Source organism: Haliotis rubra, unplaced genomic scaffold (assembly GCF_003918875.1).
Source record: "Haliotis rubra isolate DU_JTF1 unplaced genomic scaffold, ASM391887v1 Scf10, whole genome shotgun sequence".
NCBI lineage: Eukaryota > Metazoa > Mollusca > Gastropoda > Lepetellida > Haliotidae > Haliotis > Haliotis rubra.
In genome coordinates this window covers 1,159,316-1,180,133 of record NW_025764892.1, presented here as the reverse complement: position 1 = coordinate 1,180,133, position 20,818 = coordinate 1,159,316, and the positions used below count along the sequence as shown (strand labels likewise).

Here is a 20,818-nt window from a genome sequence, read left to right as displayed (position 1 = left end):
TCGTTGTCTTTGTTTATGTATTAGTGTAATCCTTACACGATGGAAATTGAGAGTTACGTCCCTTTGGGCGCCTTTGCTTTCATTGCATAACTGTTACAAATATCGGGCGACTTATATTCCTTCTACTAAATTGTCTATTACATTGGAACTTTGTGTAAGCCGAAAGTAGGAGCTATACCCCATATACAGTGACACTACATTTCCGCAGCATGCATTGAGCAATGCCTTCGAGAGTAATAATATTACAGTAACTCGTACAGCAGAATGCTTCCGAGAGCAATATGACACTCATGTAACGCGCGCTGGCGATCAGTCTCTTAATAAGGTGGACAGATTCCGATAATGTGTACTACAGAAGCGTTTGTATGTAACCGTTCTCATAATTGAACAACCTGACATTTCGCTTGTCGAACGTGGTTTCCGTAGACGGAGGTATGGGAGGTATGCGGATGCATTACATTCTGCTGATATTTATATCCGGTCCTAGCTGGCTGGATGATGCAGGAAAGGTGATGTAATACCAGCGAGACGTGAGTTATTGATTCGTCTTTCTCATTCGTTGTAATGCTGTAACTTCCCATTATTACTCCCGTCTAGATCGATTTAGTGATATGCCGAGTAGGTGATGCACAGAATGTGTGATGGTTCTCGATTTTATCCTGATACTGTCGTCACACATTGCCATGGTTAAGATCGTATTTCATGTTTGAAGATAATGCTCTCTCAGATCATAGAAGGTTATCACAACCTATTTCCTAGCAGGACTACAACTGCCACAGCGCAGGAGCCCAGCGTGAGACTGGATTGACTGGACAGTGTATTTTCCAACGTTCATTTTCAAAGGGAGACTTTGTTCCTCTGTTTGCTCTATATACACCTGAAAAATTTTAAGCACCCCCTGTAATTATTACAAGGCTGCATATTTCGACTAACGTCAGAGGTGTGCACGCACAGTACGTTGGTAAAGGTGCATGTTTTTCTTTAAGATCCTGTCTTGACGACAAGAAAACACTAAAGGACAGTTCAACGTTTTAATAATGGATATGGCACAATACAATCATCTGGTTTAGCTCAAAATGATACGGTAACCTGTTACAGATATCAGGCTAGTCTCTCGTACAGACCCTGAAGCAAATATATCCAAGAAAGCCCACACAAGTCTAGAAAATGTGGCAAGTCTAGATTTCCTCAGCTTCAGGCTGAAAATGAAGAAAGTCTCAGGGCTCCTTTTCATTATATATATTTTTTTTTTACTATGAACTTTTTTCAGTTAAATATGTTCATTTCAGAGACTAGTTGTTAGTCTAGTATCAGGCTAACTGCCCCCGGACAACTGCCCCCGACAACTGCCCCTGGCTATCTGCCCCCGTCCATTGTGCCCACCGGACCACTGCCCCTAGGCTAATTGCCCCCTATGACAAGTCGGCAGTAGTCCGGGGGCAGATAGCCCTAGACCCCTGTTACAAATATGGAAAGAAAACCGGGTAGCATGGCGTTTATGTCATGAGACAAAAACTTTTATTTGTAAGCTGGGAATGTCATACAATCAATATCTATTGCACCCTCCACATGCTTGGATAACTGCCTGTACCCTACGCCGCATACCCCTTCGTCGTATCCATTTCAGAAGAAACTGTCACCATTCATGCTGCAAAGCTGCTTCCAGCTGACGCAGATTTTGAATAGCCGATACACGTACCTATACCCGATAAAGTCCCAATGAGCGCCAGGGGATTCAGGTCTGCATTTATAGCGGGCCATGGAAGATGAGTCACGACATTATTCTGAATGAGAGCTGTCACTGCTGAACGGCGTGGTCTAGCGTTGTCACCAATAGATACAGGTCTGGTAGCAAGGGGATGGTTATTACAATAGAGGACAACAACTGGATCCAGCATTTCCTGGATATACTGATCACCCGTCAGATTCCTACGTATTGTTTCCAAGTGTACAGTCATGAGACACACCCCACACCATGACGGAACCCCCATCAAAGACAGCAGTTAGTTGAAAGTTATTTTTCTGCAAATGCTGCGCTTCGCTGCCTCCAAACTCTCAGGCGTCCATCATGTGCAGGAAGAAGGAATCGACTTTCACTAGAGTACCCGACTGTCCTTGGGCGATTCCGGACTGCTCTTGTGGAGACCCGGCAAAATGGTAACCAGTGGTGCTTCAGAACAGTGCTTGTGGCACTCAATAGTGCCTGTCTTCACGACGTGACGTCACCCTGGGTCGTCCAGAACTTTGGCGATCCTCCACCTCATTGGCTTCCCTGTATTTTTTACCAAAACGACTGGCAAATGTGTAGTGGACATTCTTTTCCCGACCAACTGCTTTAAAGGAAATACCGGAGTTCTGCATACCAATAATTTCCCATCTGATAATCTGGCCATCTGAAAATCTTCATCGTACCATAGTGGCGGCAAAATGATTGAACATTGTACCCCCTGCAGATTAAATTCCGACTGCACAAAAGGAATGTGTTAAAATTTGTAGGTTTGCTTCTGGACATGCTATGGATGTGTTTGGGAGAAACTTTCCGCCAAGTACATTTGCAAAAATGTCTTAAATAAACATTATTATTACAGGTATAATGATACACAAACTAAACCTGAATATGTTTTGTGTGTGAACATATTTAGGGGTGCTTAACACCTTTTGGATATTCACAATACAATTAAGTAAGCCACTAACCGAATGGGACTTGAATGACTAGAATCAAAATGGCTCGGACTGCCAATTTGTCCTGACCCTTAAGACCTGACCCCTTTAAAGGTGGAATGGGCTTAAACCTGTCTCAGCCAACATATTCAAGTTAATCAATTCACTTTTGTTTGTTTATGGTGTGTATTACACGAGATGTCATTATTTATCATAATTTGACATAATTGTCCCAATTACACATGGTTGCCCTACTTTTGCAAGAGGCAGGGTCTCACATAATCACTGATTTCAACCTTAAGAATGCGTCGAGTGTTTTATCAATAAAATTATCATAATCGCTAGATATCCTTCATTACGTTTATACATTTTCCTGAAATGCGCTTTTAAAGACATTGACAGAATGAATGTTGATGTACGCCATGATATATCAGCAATAGAGTTTACTACAGAGTTTATCATGACACCATCAAAGTATTTGAAGAATACGAGTGGCTGATAGTAACATTTATGATTTGCAGATCACAATTGGGAATCGTTTGATTCTTAATGTACACCAAGCTTTGAATAGTTGCTTTCAGATGTCTATTACATGTATACAGTAAAGCGTCGTTGTGTCGAATTGTGTTGTGTTGAACATACGGTTTTCGCGAAGTAAGGCGTATTCATTAATAGTCGTGGTTGGTTAGTTTAACGCCGCACTCATCAGTATTCCCGCTATACGGCGCCGGTCTGTAAATAATCAAGTCTGGAACAAACACTCCAGTGATCAGCTGCATGAACATCGATCTACGCAATTGGGATCCGATGACATTTGTTGTTAGTCATAAGTCGAACTCTGGGTAACTAGAAGTATTTACGTATTTCCATTGAACAGCGGTGTTTACTATATGTGTTAAACCGTCATTGTCGTTATAGCTTGTTTGGTGTTTAACGAGGCAGCCTAGTGGTTAAAGCGTTCGCTTGTCGCGCCGAAGACCCGGGTTCGATTCCCCACATGGGTACAATATGTGAAGCCCATTTCTGGTGTCCCCCACTGGAATATTTCTAAAAGCGGCGTAAAACCAAAACTCACTCATTGTTGTTTATACAATAGCAATATTCCAGCTATGATGGCGATATATAAATCTGGACCAAACAATCCAGTGATCAACGGAATGGATAACGATCTACACCAATTTGTTTATTTGTTTAGATAGATGCTCATAATATCAGTCACTAGATTTTCAAGTCAGCCGTCCTACAGCCGGAATACTGCGAAAACAAACCACGAACATGCACACAAACAAAGAAACGTAAGTTCTACCATAAATTATAACGACTTGCATTTTATTTTATTTATTATTGTGTAAAGAGTTTTCATAAATTGTAGCTTGAAGATGCCACGTTTGTGGACAAGAGTGTTGATGGGTGCCTACTTGGCAATGCTTTGCAAGAACGAAGATGTGAACGTCGTGGATGAATCATTTGTCTATCGAGATACCCATTATGGTCTGATCAGAGGCACTGTTAAAACTGTGCTGGACTTTAAGAAGGTTGAACGATACCTCGGCATTCCCTATGCAGCACCTCCTGTAGGAGAACTCCGATTTGAGGTGAGACATTGATACATTACATGTTTTTACGACATTGTGTAAGGTGAAGAGACCTTTGTGATACACTTAATGCTTACGTCGCACGCGTCTACGACAAGGTTGACCTTTGATTGGTCAATCGTGACCTCGGTAGATTTACGTACGAAAGGTCATGCTGAAACGATTTTCGTTTATAACCAAAAACGGGATTTTTTCCGAGGGTAACACTTTATTCAAATAAACACAATAGGTACACACAGGATGCATATTAGTTAAGCATACATGAACTACAGATGTTATAAAATAGAGCTATATGTATATGCCATGTACGAAACGGAGATATCCCATGACCCTTTGACCACACTGCACTTGACCACATTCGAAACCTTTTCGGAGACCATTTTTCGAAAATCCACATGAAGTTAATAGTTTAGCTTCGTCAGTTTAATGAATTGGGGCCGATATCTATCTAGATGTATGTAAGATGCTCCGGGTGTGCCATCTGTGACCCTTTAGAGTCGTAATGTGTGGCGCCGTTATAGTTTGTCTCCTAGAGACTAGAGGAGTCCGGCTCCAGTGTAGAATGATTCGGAAAGTGTGTATTGCCATTGACCAGAAATTAAAAATTGTTCTTTGCTCCATTTAAATTTGTTTTGTAATTATTCTTTAAAAAATATTTTTAAATACGATAACTGCATTGCTGAAACTAATTGTCAGTCTAGCACCTTTCCTCGAAGAGACAGAAATCATAAAGACACTAAAATGTGCTTGCCTTCTGACTTTATGCCCTACAAATTCTCAACGCGAACAATATAATTCCGCATTGATGTCTGGGTGCTACACTGTGTGCAGATCACAGTTATCGTTCTTTATTCTGATGTCGACCTTGCCCTTGCCCTTCGTTTAAAGCCTCCGTCAATAAACTGACTTGAGTTGAACAGGACCTCATAAAGACAGACATTTAGAGGGGAATAGTTAGGATTTACAGCAATATGGGGTCATCTGAGCACACATGTGAACACCAGCAAGACAACGTATCCATTTATCGGCCTTTGCTACTCGTTACAGAACCCCGAGGAACCTGCCACATGGGAGGGGACACGAGATGCGTTCCTCACTCCTCCTGCATGCCCACAGATTTCTTGGAAGTATGTTCACATGCACGTCCCGTCTTTCAATCACAGTGATGAGGACTGCCTGTACATGAATGTATACGTTCCGCAGGTACGTTTCAGTGTTATCGTGTCAGACAGTTTGTATCCACCACTTACCACTACCCATAAAGATCCTGGTTAGAATTGATCTTCAGCAACCCATGCTTGTCGTAAGATGCGACTAAAGGGATCTGGTTGACAGGCTCGCTGACTTGGTTGACACATGTCATCGTATGCGAACTGCGTAGATCGAAGCTCATGCTGTTGATCACTGGGTTGTATGGTCGATTTTTTGACCGCCGCCATATAGCTGAGTGCGGCGTAAAACTAAACTCACTCACTCACTCAATCTATCCACCACTTTTCAAAATATTCTGTTTCAAGACTCCAGTATGTCTTTATAAATAAAATCTGACAGGAAAGACTCGGTCGTCTATTATGCTGCAATCTAACCTCAATAGTTACCCCTGTTATTCGTGATGAACAATGTTTTAATCATGTGTTCGAATCCCATATTGAGTTTTTCAGCGCAACAGCAATGCTCTTGGTGTCTACCTTAGTCATAGACGGCTATATTGTGACTGATTTCGGATATTCCTCGCCCAAAATGCTGAAACATCGTTTTAAAGCGGTGTCAAACCCTTCTGGGTCACTCCGCAAATAATAGACCCGTGAAGGTCCGGGTTAGAATGTTGATCGTCAGTAACCCATGCTTGTCGTAAAAGGCGACCAACGGGATCGGGTGGTCAGGCTCGCTGACTTGGTTGACACATGTCATCGTATCCCAAATGCGTAGATCGATGCTCATGCTGTTGATCCAGACTTGATTATTTACAGACCGTCGCCATATAGCTGGAATATTGCTGGGTGCTGCGTAAAACTAAACACACTCACTCACCGCAAATAATAGGAAGATGTCTGGCTTTTGTTAGGGATTGGTAATTTATTAGCAGGTGCGGATGAAACTGGCGCTGAATTATGGTCGGTGAGATTGGTGTTTGGTGCATATGTTAATTTAACGACCCTCAACTTCTTGGAACAGATTGTTTTTATGACGCCCCAACACATGTGATACATTCCATAACCCATGATTCCTTGTAATAAATGATCATTCCCGAAATACTGTTCACATTTGGAACCGCCTCACTTGAAAAGGCCCCTCCCTTAGTGACAACAAAGTTGTGATAAATGTTGACGACCCCTGTCTTTCGCTATGTCATATTTTCGTGGGATTCTCTAACCCCCCTCCCCAACCCGTCCCGTCCCTAGCCGGCTAGGTACAACACATCAAGGGACTTTTATTGCAAAATATATTAGTTACGTTTGTATTGTATCACACCCATGAGATCACAGTAGTCGCTCCTTTCTATAGACAGGTGGTGCTAATGGCAAGATGGCAGTACTCGTACACATTCATGGCGGTTCAAACGAATATGGAATGGGTGCTATGTTCGATGGAAGTATCTTGGCAGCGCAGGGAGAAATCATCGTTGTGAATTTCAATTACAGACTTTCGACTCTTGGTAAGTAATTTGAAGCGACATTTTTTCCAGTGGGTAGTGAAAAACAACATGCCTCAGTATATGCTTGGTTAACCTCCAGCACGTACTTCTTCAGTGGGCGTTTAGGTAACTGAAAGCAAATATTGCACTAGTTGATGCAAATTTTCCACAAGCAAATATTTCATCAGTTCAAGATTAACTACACACGTTTTGCAACTGTTATACACGGCTATATAGCTATCTACGGGCACGCGTTGCCTCTGTTGTTAGGGAGTTAACTACAGGCCGTGTTGCCTGTGTTGTTAGAGGGTTAACTACAGGCCATGTTGCCTGTGTTGTTAGAGGGTTAACTACAGGCCGTGTTGCCTGTGTTGTTAGAGGGTTAACTACAGGCCGTGTTGCCTGTGTTGTTAGAGGGTTAACTACAGGCCGTGTTGCCTGTGTTGTTAGAGGGTTAACTACAGGCCATGTTGCCTGTGTTGTTAGAGGGTTAACTACAGGCCATGTTGCCTGTGTTGTTAGAGGGTTAACTACAGGCCATGTTGCCTGTGTTGTTAGAGGGTTAACTGCAGGCCATGTTGCCTGTGTTGTTAGAGGGTTAACTACAGGCCATGTTGCCTGTGTTTTTAGAGGGTTAACTACAGGCCGTGTTGCCTGTGTTGTTAGAGGGTTAACTACAGGCCGTGTTTCCTGTGTTGTTAGAGGGTTAACTACAGGCCATGTTGCCTGTGTTGTTAGAGGGTTAACTACAGGCCGTGTTGCCTGTGTTTTTAGAGGGTTAACTACAGGCACGTGTTGCCTGTGTTGTTAGAGGTTTCATAATCTGAAATTCCTTGGCTTATTGATATATTTACCAGTTTCAATAATTAATTGATTAGAGCTGTAACGAAAGTGTGCAAGAGCAGTGCAAATATTTTCACACTTTAATATATCTCAGGGCAAATATCGGAAACAAATATAGTAAACGAATATCGTAGCGCCTTCTTTTATCAGTATCGAGGGCTTACTTTGAACACATTCTTAGATCAGTGGGTTCAATACCTAAAGTATTCTTAAAGCGGAGTTAAACAACACACACACCCCTCATTCACTAGCATTATATATATTTCGTCTGTTGGTCAAAGACACAGTGACTCATAACATTGAAACTCATTAATAAGACTTAAATTCTCATTTTTGAAACTTTCCCACATCAATCATGTTGTAGTGCTTACCTATTTCTGTATTCCTTAATCCAGGCTTTCTCAGCGGTGGGCCGAAGTTTCCTGGTAACTTTGGACTCATGGATCAGGCTGCAGCACTAAAATGGGTTTCCAGGAACATCCACTTCTTCGGAGGAGACCCTTCAAAGGTCACTGTAGAAGGTCACAGCGCAGGGGCTGGAGATGTGGGCTTTCATATATTATCGCCATTATCAAAAGGTACCTACTTGTAAAACCGAGTCTACGTTTAGTCCACTTTGATTTGCATTTGGTAGATTTTTTTAAACAAAATGAATTATTCAAATCATTTTGTAAGTATCACAAAAATGTATTTAAATTATTCAATCATTTTGTAGGTTTTACAAAAAATGAATTCCAAATATTTTTTGTAAGTTTTACAAAAATGAATACAAATCATTTAATCATTTTGTAGGTTATACCAACAATGAATTCAAATCATTTGCAGGTTTTTTCCGCTATGCCATTATGCAAAGCGGTTCTCCAACAGCCTACTGGGCGCTGCTTAAAGACACTAACAAAGCTAAAGCCAGTGCTTTAACGTTTGGTGAAAAGGTTGCTTGTTACACATCCGAGGATATGTACACTTTCAAGCAATGTCTTAAGGCTTTACCCTGGCAAACGATCAGCTCAACATGGTACCCGGTAGGTGAAACTGTTGATCTATGAAATGTCCTTCATGCAAATTAAAACTTTAGTTTAATTAAAACCCAACTAATGCATAGCACAAAGGGAATTCGTGAGAATCATTGGTAGGGATGTGTACTGGCAAATAAATTGTATTGCAATATATTGCGATTGTGGTACCCGTATTGTGATACGTATTGCGATGTATTGGGAACTTACGTGTTTGACAGTTGGTGACAATAATTGTGCATGTCAATATTTTCTACATTACAAGCCGGCAGGGGTGGAAATAACTTTAAAATTGCTAGTGTACTCCGGTACAGTGGCACATGTAAAATCACTTGCCCTGATAATTTTTCCACTATACCAGCCGTTTTCTTGTTGATTTTTTAAATAAACAACATAATTAATATTGGAAAGCCAACCGGACACCAGTACAGTGTGATATACAAATTTGCTTGCCCGACAGAAAAACACACTGGACTCGGGCGTCGGGCAATGGGTTATTTCCACCCCTGCAAGCCCCTAAACATATATGTTATGGTTCTGATAACAACACACCTGTGAAGGTACGGGTAAGAATATTGATCTTCAGTAACCCATGCTTGTCGTAAGAGGCGACTAACGGGATCGGGTGGTCAGGCTCGCTGACTTGGTTGACACATGTCATCGGTTCCCATCGGTTCGCAGATCGATGCTCATGCTGTTGATCACTGGATTGTCTGACCCAGACTCGATTATTTACAGACGCAAAATAGCTGGATTATTGCTGAGTGCGGCGTGAAACTAAACTCACTCTCAAAATTAGGTTGCATAATCAGGGATTATATTTTCTTTTGAAACAATATATAGTATTACAGTAATTGAAACACGAAGGAAAACATGTGTTGTGAATGAAAGTCTGTGTAGATTTTAATTTAAACCATAAAGAAAATCACAAACACTTCATACTTGTTATTTACCCAATATATCGGTTCTCAGAAAAAATATTGCAATGCGTATCGTTTGAAAATAACGTATTGCGATATATCGGTATACAGGTAATACCGTGCAGTCCTATCTCGTACTGCAATGATAATATACTAGCCACATAAAGAAACTGTGCATTGTCAAAATATTATCCCAGTTGATAAGAACGATAACAATGTCAAAGGTACATATAAACTTTAATGGAGGGATCATGAGACCATAACAAGTCGGGAGAATTTCAATTGAAAAGTCAATCACAATGACGTCACGAGTCCACAAGCGGGACAGGGGTCAAACGAGCATGTCACAAGCTCAATAACGGGTATGTCCACCATTGGCATTGAGAACAGCAGTGCATCGACGACGCATAGAGCCTATCAAACGTGCAAGGAAGGCTTGTAGGATGTCACGTCAGATTCTCTCAAGTTCTGTTGCCAGGTCAAGGACGTTATCTGGCAGATGAGGAAGACGGCGTAGACGTCGATCCATCTCGTCCCAAACATGCTCTATCGGGGAGAGATCCGGTGAATTTGCAGGCCAAGGCAGTAAGTCAACGTTGTGGTGTTGCAAGAAATCCATAGCAACCCTTCCCGTATGAGGGCGGGCATTGTCCTGTTGGAATGTTAACCCAGGGCCATGACGTTGCAGAAAAGGAATTGCCACAGGTCGACGAATCTGATCCCTGTAGCCCACACCAGTTAAGTTGCCCTGAACAATCACCAAAGGAGTTCTTTGGCGTGCTGTTATTCCACCCCAAATCATCACGGAACCACCACCAAAGCAATTCCTCTCAAAGACAAAGGCCTGTGCATAAGTTCTCCCACGCGTCTATAGGCACGTTGACGTCCATCGCTATGGGAAATGTTAAACCTGGACTCATCTGTAAAAACAACATTTCTCCACCAAAACAAGGGTCTGCGGACATGATTTCGGCACCACATTCGGCGAGCTTGTCGATGACGTTGTGTCAGGTTAGGCCGTATGGCGGGATGTCGTGGTCTGATCCCGTGATGACGTAAACGTTGTCGAACTGTGTTGGGGTGGATACGGCGAAGTCCTGGGATGGTTCGGGCAGTCATCACTGCAGTCTGAAACCTGTGGCGAAGATGGGTCACCCTTTTTATCCATCTGTCCTGTCTTGGCGTTGTTACACGTGGACGTCCAGAACGTGGCCGATCGATGACGTCATTTGTGTTCTGGTAGCGTCTCACCAGTGCAGAAATGGTGTTCCGGTGGCAGTGGAAATGTGCAGCCACTTGTCGTTGAGACATTCCCCCACGGACCATCCCAATGGCCTCATGACTTTGTGCAGACGTGAGCCTTGGCATGCTATGCGTTTCAATAGCCGTTTAATTTTTTGAACGATCGCAAGGGCAGGGGTTGAGCTCTCCAAAGTGACAGTATTGTGTGGCATTCATTTGCTCTGTTTCTCTTTCCCGGAATGCACGTGCAACAACGTATTGCACGTCTCAAAGACGAACCCACTGACGTCACGGAACGTGGCACGTGCATGCATGTTAGATACATGTCACTAATCTCTGAGTTTAAATCCTTATGTGTCTACACAGGTTTGATAAATTAGATTTTAAATTTTTGTATGCACAGTTTCTTTATGTGGCTAGTATATACTGAGAGAAACAAATAGAGGAACACAGGAAAATTCAAGTGTTCCTTTAATATTTTCCAGTTTTCATCACCAGCTTTGAACAGCGCTGTGGGAGGAAATCTGAGAATAAATAAAACAACACTCACGTGAAGTGGTGTCCCCTTAGTTGTTTCCCTCTTTATATATGTTCTTTACTTTGTTTTTAGAATGCTCCAGGGAAATTCTGTATTTCGCCTGTGATTGATGGACTGTTTGTACCAAGTAATGCCACAAAACTATTGAAAGATGCTGAGTTAAACGGTGAAGCCTTCATGGCAGGGATTACCAGCAATGAGGGTAGGACTTTCTCATCGGGAAATATATATTGTTATATTGTTCTTGTCAGGCTAAGATGTGTTTTAATTGTTCCAAACAGGGTTGTGTTTCAGTGAGTGTCCGTTGATCTATTCAGTACATGAAGATATAGATAATACTGTCTATATAATTGACGTTTGCATTCAAACAACAAAGCTGAAGCAATTTTACATGTTAGATATTTTATGAGCTCTTCCAGTAATGTTAAATTCCGCTAAATCTCCACTATACCCTTAATGCATCTACGGCTCGAGACGATGATTTTATTTCCTCCCTTTGCTGGCTTTTTATCCAATCAGGTGTCTACGCTGGGAAGTTGAACGTACCAATCACAGCTCACTTTAGCCTTTCAAAGTATCTAACCGATTAAACTTGACAACACAATAATATATTGTTGCAGAGGTACTCTGAGAGAGGTAGAAGGAGTTCATGCATATACTTCTTTAAGATTTCAGACCTGTCATTTTGTCTGTATGTTTCCCCCAAAATCTGAGTCGCACTGCGAACAAACTTTCGCGGCTGCGACCGCTATCTTTGTTGACACTTGCAAGCTCGGTTGTAACGGCGGCTTATCTGATTGGCTACTGTGAGAATGCGGAGCCAGCAAAGGGAGGTAATAAAATCATCGGCTCGAGCCGTAGATGCATCCAGGGTATAGTGGAGATTTATCGGAAAGTATACCCTGGAGATTATCGAGGATGCACTTGAATATATGGCAATATTTCTTTCTGCAGGTACTATGTGGATACGGGGGACAGAAAGGGTAGAGCTTACAGCTGGCAGGTTTGGACTGTCCATGGGGGATAACAACAAATTAGGTACTTTATGACTGGCAATGCTTGCATCGGATATATTCAACACGAAGATTTTCATTGTTGTTGCAGACAATAAAGTGCCCAACCCCACTGAATGATAAGAGTATTGTACGCCAGAGCGAGTGAGGTTTTACGCCGCCTTTAGCAATATTCCAGCAATATCACGGCGGGGAACACCAGAAATGGGCTTCACACATTATATCCATTTGAGAAATCGAACCCAGGTCTTGGGCGTGACGAGCGAACGGTTTAACAACTAGGCTACCCCGCCGCCATTTTCATTTCTTTGAGTTCCATCTGCTCTTTAATCTTTCCAGTAAAATCTAATCTCGTTATACATGAGTACCGGCCGTGGGATGATCGCGACAACGTGACAGCTAATATAACTGCTATTGCTGACGTGAGTATATAGTTATACACTGAAATTAATTAATTCTCCTTACATAATTATTGACCGTACTATCATATCCTAAAGATACATCCATCACAACTGATAAATTGTACTGTATACTATCATATCCTGATGGTATGTTCATCTCAACTAATATATACATATACTAGCTGTTTCTTTGACCTTTGAAAACACAACGGCATAAAAGGTTTCATAATGGGTTTTTTCGACGAGATTTTAGTTAAGTGTTCAGATCGATTTCAATCTTTGTATTTCTAGTGCTTGTACCATACAGGTTAGGGTCAAAGTTATTGTATTTATATGCAAAATCTCGATTTAGTGAATGTGTCAGGTGTGTTTCTCAGTACTTCTTATCATAATATTATAGTGAATGTGTCAGGTGTGTGTGCCAGTGCTTCTTATCATAGGATGAATGTGTCAGGTGTGTTTACCAGTACTTCTTATCATATAGCGAATGTGTCAGGTGTGTTTGCCAGTATTTCTTATCATATAGTGAATGTGTCAGGTGTGTTTACCAGTGTTTCTTATCATATGGGGAATGTGTCAGGTGTGTTTACCAGTACTTCTTATCATATAGCGAATGTGTCAGGTGTGTTTGCCAGTATTTCTGATCATATAGCGAATGTGTCAGGTGTGTTTGCCAGTATTTCTTATCATATAGCGAATGTGTCAGGTGTGTTTACCAGTACTTCTTATCATATAACGAATGTGTCAGGTGTGTTTGCCAGTATTTCTTATCATATAGCGAATGTGTCAGGTGTGTTTACCAGTACTTCTTATCATATAGCGAATGTGTCAGGTGTGTTTGCCAGTATTTCTTATCATATAGTGAATGTGTCAGGTGTGTTTACCAGTGTTTCTTATCATATGGTGAATGTGTCAGGTGTGTTTGCCGGTGCTTCTTATCAAATAGTGAATGTGTCAGGTGTGTTTACCAGAATTTGTATCATATAGTGAATGTGTCAGGTGTGTTTGCCAGTGCTTCTGATCATATAGTGAATGTGTCAGGTGTGTTTGCCAGTGTTTCGTATCATATGGTGAATGTGTCAGATGTGTTTGCCAGTGTTTCGTATCATATGGTGAATGTGTCAGGTGTGTTTGCCAGTGTATCGGGTGTGTTCACCAGTGTTTCTTATCATATAGTGAATGTATTGGGTGTGTATACCAGTGTTTCTTATCATATAGTGAATACAACGTGCTTACCACTGTTTTGGCTTTAAGATAAGAAGATGCCATGGTGAGTACAATTTATCATAATAAAATACACTTGTATCGGTCTGTTGTAAAGGTTTAATATACTCTTTTGTGTAGATCTTAGGTGACTCGGTAATTGTTGCCCCTGTCGTGGATGTCGCCAAGCGCCTGGCTGCTAGGACGGATCATCTCTACTTCTATTCCTTCGATTACCATTCACCTGCTTCAACGGCACCACCATGGATGGGTAAAGTCTTCACATAGTAATGACTCCATTGCCATTACATACTACACGTGAAGATCCGGGGTAGAATATTGATCTTCAGTAACCCATGTTTGTCGTAAGAGGGGACTAACGGGATCGGGACGTCAGGTTCGCTGACTTGGTTGACACATGTAATCGCATCCCAACTGCAAAGATCGATCCTCATATAGTTAATCCCTAGACTGGCTGGTCCAGACTCGATTATTTACAGAGGGGAAGATGACGGGTAGGTTGGTGATTCAGTCCCCGAGCTCTAACCAACATGTGTGAAAATGTGGTTCTTGTTTTTACCATGCCTGCCACTCGACATTAATGATATGCAGGGATAGGTCGCCTTGGAGTCGGTTCACTATGACGGAGTCTGGTTTACATGTTGCAGCGCGACATAGTATATGCACTGGCTAACACTATTAAAATGGCATTAGCTCTAACTTGCTACACTACATGCAACCGCTCATACACGAGTGTATGCAGGAAAACACACACTCATATGCAGATACACACGAGTGAGTGAGTAAGTTTAGTTTTACGCCACACTCAGTAATATTCCAGCTATATGGCGGCGGTCTGGAAATAATCGAGTATGAACCAGACAATCCAGTGATCAACAGCATGAGCATCGCTCTGCACAATTGGGAACCGATGACATGTGTCAACCAAGCCAGAGAGCCTGACAACCCGATCCCGTCAGTCGCATGGCATGGGTTACTGAAGGTTCATTCTAACCCGGACCTTCACGGGTCAGATACACACGAAACCTTAAATCAATTTCATCTGTACACAACTAAACCCTTGTAGCTGTAACTGTTCAGGGGGAATAAGGACATTTTAAAGAGCAGGAATCTCCTTAAATTTAAGCTCATATATGGAATCGTCCAAATCTTCTTTCAGGAGAGATTGTTTTTATTGCAAGACATAGTTTACATCTGTTTCCGAACGATGTTGTTATTTTCTCCAATTTGGTTGGCATGGTGGACAAGTGCCGTTCAGGAACTGTTTTTAAGATCGTTGACAAGATACATGTTACATCTATGTTATTGTAGGCGTCCCACATGGACGAGACCTGTTCTACCTGTTCGGCTGTCCTTTCTCTGGACATCCCCTGTACAACTATACGGACGAAGATCGACAGGTCAGCAAAGTCTTCATGAACATGTGGAGCAACTTCGTCAAGACAGGGTAAGAAACTCATCTGAACAAGTTGCAATTGTCATAAAATACCTGTATAATTGCAAACAGATACTTTGAAGCCATTTCTAAACGCACCATTTATTAAACATGAATTATAGTGGAAATCAAAGCGTCAGCGACAGGCAGTAATAATGGTCATCCAGTGGGTATATAAGGCAAACAGTCTGATAAGTTGTACTTGGACCTGTCAAAATCAGTGTTGTCATCAGGTGTTCCTGAAAGGGTAACCACCACCGCTAGCACCCGCCGCTAAAATAATTTTCAAGAATTTGTTTTCTAATCCAACTATTTCTGCCTTACGAGGGCGACGTGTTATTAATCGACCCTGAACCAGGCAAGCCCGTGATCAGTATCAAATATATACTACCCATCAAAAGTTTAGACTCGCTTAAATCAATCACTATATGTTATTTATGTACATATGGTTACACGAAGATGAATTTCTCCACTAACTTGGGGGAAACATCTGCAAACCTTATGCAAATTAATTGCACGAGGATCATGCATAAAATTGCTGAAAAGCATGTGCAAATATCGTGCATGTGAACAGCAGCGTTTTGGTGTAAAGTTTTGATAAAAAAATCGAGTTTCATCATTTATTGAACACATGACAAAATAATTAAATTTGAACGTCACGAATTTGTTTTACAATATATTAGCTCATGTATAAACAGTACCTTTAAACTGTATGGATTATTTTACTAAATCTAGTTCAGAACAGTTGGCTGAAGTAAGTGGCTACATTTACACTAGTGAGTCAAAACTTTTGATGGGGAGTATTTATACCCAGTAGCGGCTATTGAAACTGTTCCTATGACCTCAGTAGGGTAGATGTTCTTTGTCACATAGAAGTGAGCATATGTTGTTGTTTTAATTCTATTATGGCTGTCAGTAATCGCGTCTTGGTCAGGTAAAAACAAATATGTATGGAGATTCACAGTCCGTCACTGACCAAGTCACGCACATGTAACAAGCAGATTTTCACTGGCGACTTGTTCTAATCTGAAAAGCCAACAAAGTTTGCAAGAACGAAAGAATGGTGCAAATTGCATTTGCAGGAAAAGATCATCAATGTTTTCAAATTTCCTGAATTAATATTGAGGTAAAGCATAACTATTTTTCAACTTAGAAAGGAATAATTTGTACGAAATTATACAGCAAAGTGATTATTTCACTTTTTAATATGTATTATACAGTCATCAATGTGTGGCCAATAATTGAACTGCTTTTGGGACCACTTTACTTAAATTTACATCTTCTTATTTAGAAAACCATCTTCATCTGTTGGAGCTGATGAGATATTCTTCGACCACTTCGAAAGCCAAAACCAAACATATATGAAAATCAATGGTGCGGATGGAAACGGTACAATAACAGTAGCATATAAGCCTCGTCCCCGACAGGTAGAATTTTGGAACTCTATACTCCCCCAGCTGGACTTTCAAGTACAGGAAGTGAGTTCTGAGTATGGAGCACTAACGTGGGGTTTGGTCGCCTTAAGTGTCACGTTATTTATTTGTATGGTTGCAAATATTATATTTCTGATATCCAGACGAAGGCACTAATTGTATCAATTATGCATCATTTCACTTTAGATACCACATGAACCGTAGGCTACCCAATCTAACCAGGGCTACCTCATCGTGGTTAAAATGGTGTAAGCTTTCCTTACATAAGGATTTCCTCTCACATTTACGCCTACACGGGTACAATTATTCTGTCTCGCAGTCCCTGAACCACATTATTTTCCCAAATGCCTAGCACATTTAGATCCCTAAATGAAGCAAGTCTAGATTTCCCCAGGTTTCCCCTGAATCTCCCAACTCCTTTTCAATTTAAATGTGTCTATTTGTTACTATCAAAATTATATATATTCAGGGACTAAGCGTTAGTCTAGGGTACAATGTGTGAAGACTATCTCCGATCGCCATAGTTGAATTAATAAGATCTTCACACTTAATGCTATCTCTTTGATGGTGCATGACATTCATTGTGGCATCTGTGTGTGGTAATGAACCACATTTCAAAGTCTCATGTTACGTAATCTAATTACATTGTACATATTACGAAAATAACGTCTGTGAAAAATAATATAACGTTTTAATGTTATTTAGTACACATTGTGCTATTTCAGACCATGCTTAATGTGAACTGCATTAAAACGTTACTTTTAAAAGCTATATAGCTGTTAAAAGATTCAGCCTGACACTGTTTTTCTTTTGTATTTCCGATAAAACGTAATGAGTATATGTTGTATATTTGTGAGTTTGCTTGTACTGAATTTTGAATACTAAATCCATTTAAAAGGAGACCCTCAAGATATTGATGTTTACATATTCATCTGTGACGATACAATAAGATATTTGTAATGTTTTGGAATAATATGTATGCTTGGAACATAAAACAGTTACCTATAACTGACTTTTTTCTTATTTACGTCAACTTTCTTTCAGACTGTCATGAGCGAACATGACATTGCTCTTGAATGAATCAGAGTGAATGAGTGAGTTGCATTTAGCAATATTCCAGCAATATCACGGCGGGGGACATCAGAAATGGGCTTCACACATTGTACCCATGTGGGTAATCAAACCCGGAACTTCGACGTGACGAGCGAACGCTTTAACCCCCGCCCGAGTCAATCGGTATATGTGCTACGAATATACGATACTTACCTGATTACTGGATTCAGACGTGCCTGGTTGATCACGTATCGTGTATTCCGTGAGATCGATCTGTCACCGTCACGATTGATGATTAGTACAAAGCAATGGAACATTTTTTTATCTGTGCTGACAAACTGTCAATTCATCGTGACTTCCGATCTCACTGTCACAATTTAGAACTGGAAACAGGGACTTAATAAGACAAAGGAATGACAATTGTAATTAGGAAACGAACTTTACACAGTGTACTCATTTTAGGAATCCAGCCCCGTCCGTCGATGTGATAAGGAAAAGCTTGAACCACTAGTACTATAGATAGAAAAGAACCCTAGACCACCAAAACTAACCAGGGCTACCTCATCGTGGTTAAAATGGTGTACGCTTTCCTCACATAGGGATTTCCTCTCACATTTACACCTACACGGGTACAATGTGTGAAGGCCATTTCTGGTGTACATACCGGTAATACTGTGAAACCTGATACATAGTTCACCCTAACGTATACTAATGATCAATAGCAACATTATTTCAAAATAACCAATGAGCTATGAGACGTACACCATTCGTAAAAAAATAAAAGAAACAGATAACCTAGTGTCGTAGTTTCCGAGTTCTTCTATATATTTTCTTACTCATTTACGTTTAAAGAAATATTAAAACGCATGTTATGTAGCATGTGTTCTATTTGGGATTACACTTTCTTAGTAAAGTACAGATTCTTGTACTTTTGCTGGATTGAATTCCATCCAGGATTCGAAGCCACACCCTCTGGATCAAGCGGATGGAACTCAACTCAACAAAAGTACTAGAATCAGGGGCGGTATTCATAAAGCTTCTAAGAATTTTCTTAAGAGTTAAGAATTCTTAAATCCACTAAGAATTCTTAGTTTCCATAACAACGTTCTTAACTTGTAAGAAGAAACTTAGACAAGTTATTTTGTTCTTAGTTTTCTTCTTAACTTTAAGAAACCTCATGAGGACACCTAACTAGTTAAGAAAATTCTTAGTTATCCAATATGGCGGCTCACTGAAACGCAAACTTTCACGCTAATACCGGTACATACGATCACATCATGCTAAAAGAACATTTTTAGCTAAGATTTTTTCTTAGTTTGGGTTAAGAAAGAAACTAAGAATTTTTCTTAAACTTAAGAATTCTTAAGGAAACTTAAGTTAAAAACTAAGAAAATTCTTAGAAGCTTTATGAATACCGGCCCAGTACTTTATTAAGAAAGTGTAATCCCAAATATAACATATGTTACATTTGACCATTTTCTAAATGGCATTGTGTAATCCCGTATGTAATGATCAACCCTACAGAGAAAATTCACAGAATGGCAAGCTTCCCAGGATGATGTTGTGTACATTTTAATCCATGTGTAAAATCTTAAACAATCATGAAGACGTCATATCTTACTTTTCTAAGACGCGCAACACTATAGAGTCAAATAGCTTCAATTCACCATCACCATTGAAAATGTCTAACATGCATTGTACTGGGAAGTGATGTTGACACCACACGAGTGAAATAGGTCTTGACATTAAAGGCATAACTGACTAACATTTTCTTCTACACATGTGGATCCCATTATCCCAGTAATCAAGCATCCTGTAGCTCAGCCAGGCTCCTTTGCATTGATTAACATTTCTTATAATGGGTTTATAATTGATCTCAGTATTCATTATAAAAATTCCTGTGGTAATTTCCGAAAATTAACACTCACAAAAAACAATATTTATTGAATTCAGACCTAAGGCTCAAGGATAAAAGTTGATTGACACAATATTGTTGACACTGGAAGATAATGTTTAACATATATTTTTACCATTCATCCTTCATCAGAAGAAGGTTTTACAAACCGAATCTACATGTGCACCTTGATTTGCGAGTTATGATTATGCGATATACGTCCGTTCTGGTAATGGAATGGTATTTTCTATAAAATGGCCCTATTTTGTTTCTATTTCATTTATTGATAACGAGTGAGTGGGTGAGTTTAGTTTTACGCCACACTCAGCAATATTCCGGCTATATGGCGGTGGTCTGTAAATAATCGAGGCTGGACCAGACAATCCAGTGATCAACAGCATGAGCACCAACCTGCGCAACTGGGAACCGATGACATGTCAACCAAGCCAGCGAGCTTGACCACCCGATCCCGTTAGTCGCTTCTAACGACAAGCGTGGGTTACTGAAGGTTCATTCTAACCCGGACCTTCACGGGGTTTTATTGATAACTTTCTTCGCAGTTTTATTGCCGTGTTTGATGGTTCGATTCCCCACATTGGTACAATGTTTGAAGCCCATTTCTGGTGTCCCCTGTCGTGATATTGCTGGACTGTTGCTAAAAGCGTCGTAAAACAAAACTCACTCACTTATTGTGTCCGATGCGTTGTTTGAACCCTCTGTCCTTACATATGATGATATAAGCGATGAAATACTTTTCGATATAAATAAAAAAATCTGTGATATAGGCGGAATCCATTGTACGTTTCTGACTATATCATGAGCATGTTTATGGTATACCAGGTGTGAGGAAAGGGCCCAAGTCCCTATATTGGAACTGGTCTCGATACCATGCCAAGGCAACCTGAAATCAGTCATAGA

At 40.6% G+C, this 20,818-nt stretch overlaps 2 protein-coding genes across 2 annotated transcripts in view; both read left to right on the top strand.

Moving 5' to 3' along the window:
• Positions 1-17,354, top strand: part of LOC124265972 (neuroligin-4, X-linked-like) — a 68,066-nt gene extending 50,712 nt beyond the window's left edge. Inside the window, exons 10-11 of the mRNA XM_046700797.1 lie at positions 15,397-15,532; positions 16,812-17,354. Coding sequence (XP_046556753.1) covers positions 15,397-15,532; positions 16,812-17,109 — 434 coding nt within the window. The 3' untranslated portion in view covers positions 17,110-17,354. The remainder of the gene's footprint in view (positions 1-15,396; positions 15,533-16,811) is intronic.
• Positions 223-12,661, top strand: LOC124253263 (neuroligin-4, Y-linked-like). Its single transcript, XM_046687037.1, has 8 exons — positions 223-530; positions 4,034-4,256; positions 5,304-5,459; positions 6,762-6,912; positions 8,130-8,312; positions 8,560-8,756; positions 11,520-11,649; positions 12,402-12,661. The coding sequence occupies exons 2-8, from the start codon at positions 4,041-4,043 to the stop codon at positions 12,494-12,496; spliced, it is 1,128 nt and encodes a 375-aa protein (XP_046542993.1). The 5' UTR covers positions 223-530; positions 4,034-4,040; the 3' UTR covers positions 12,497-12,661.
• Positions 17,355-20,818: the final 3,464 nt, after the last annotated feature.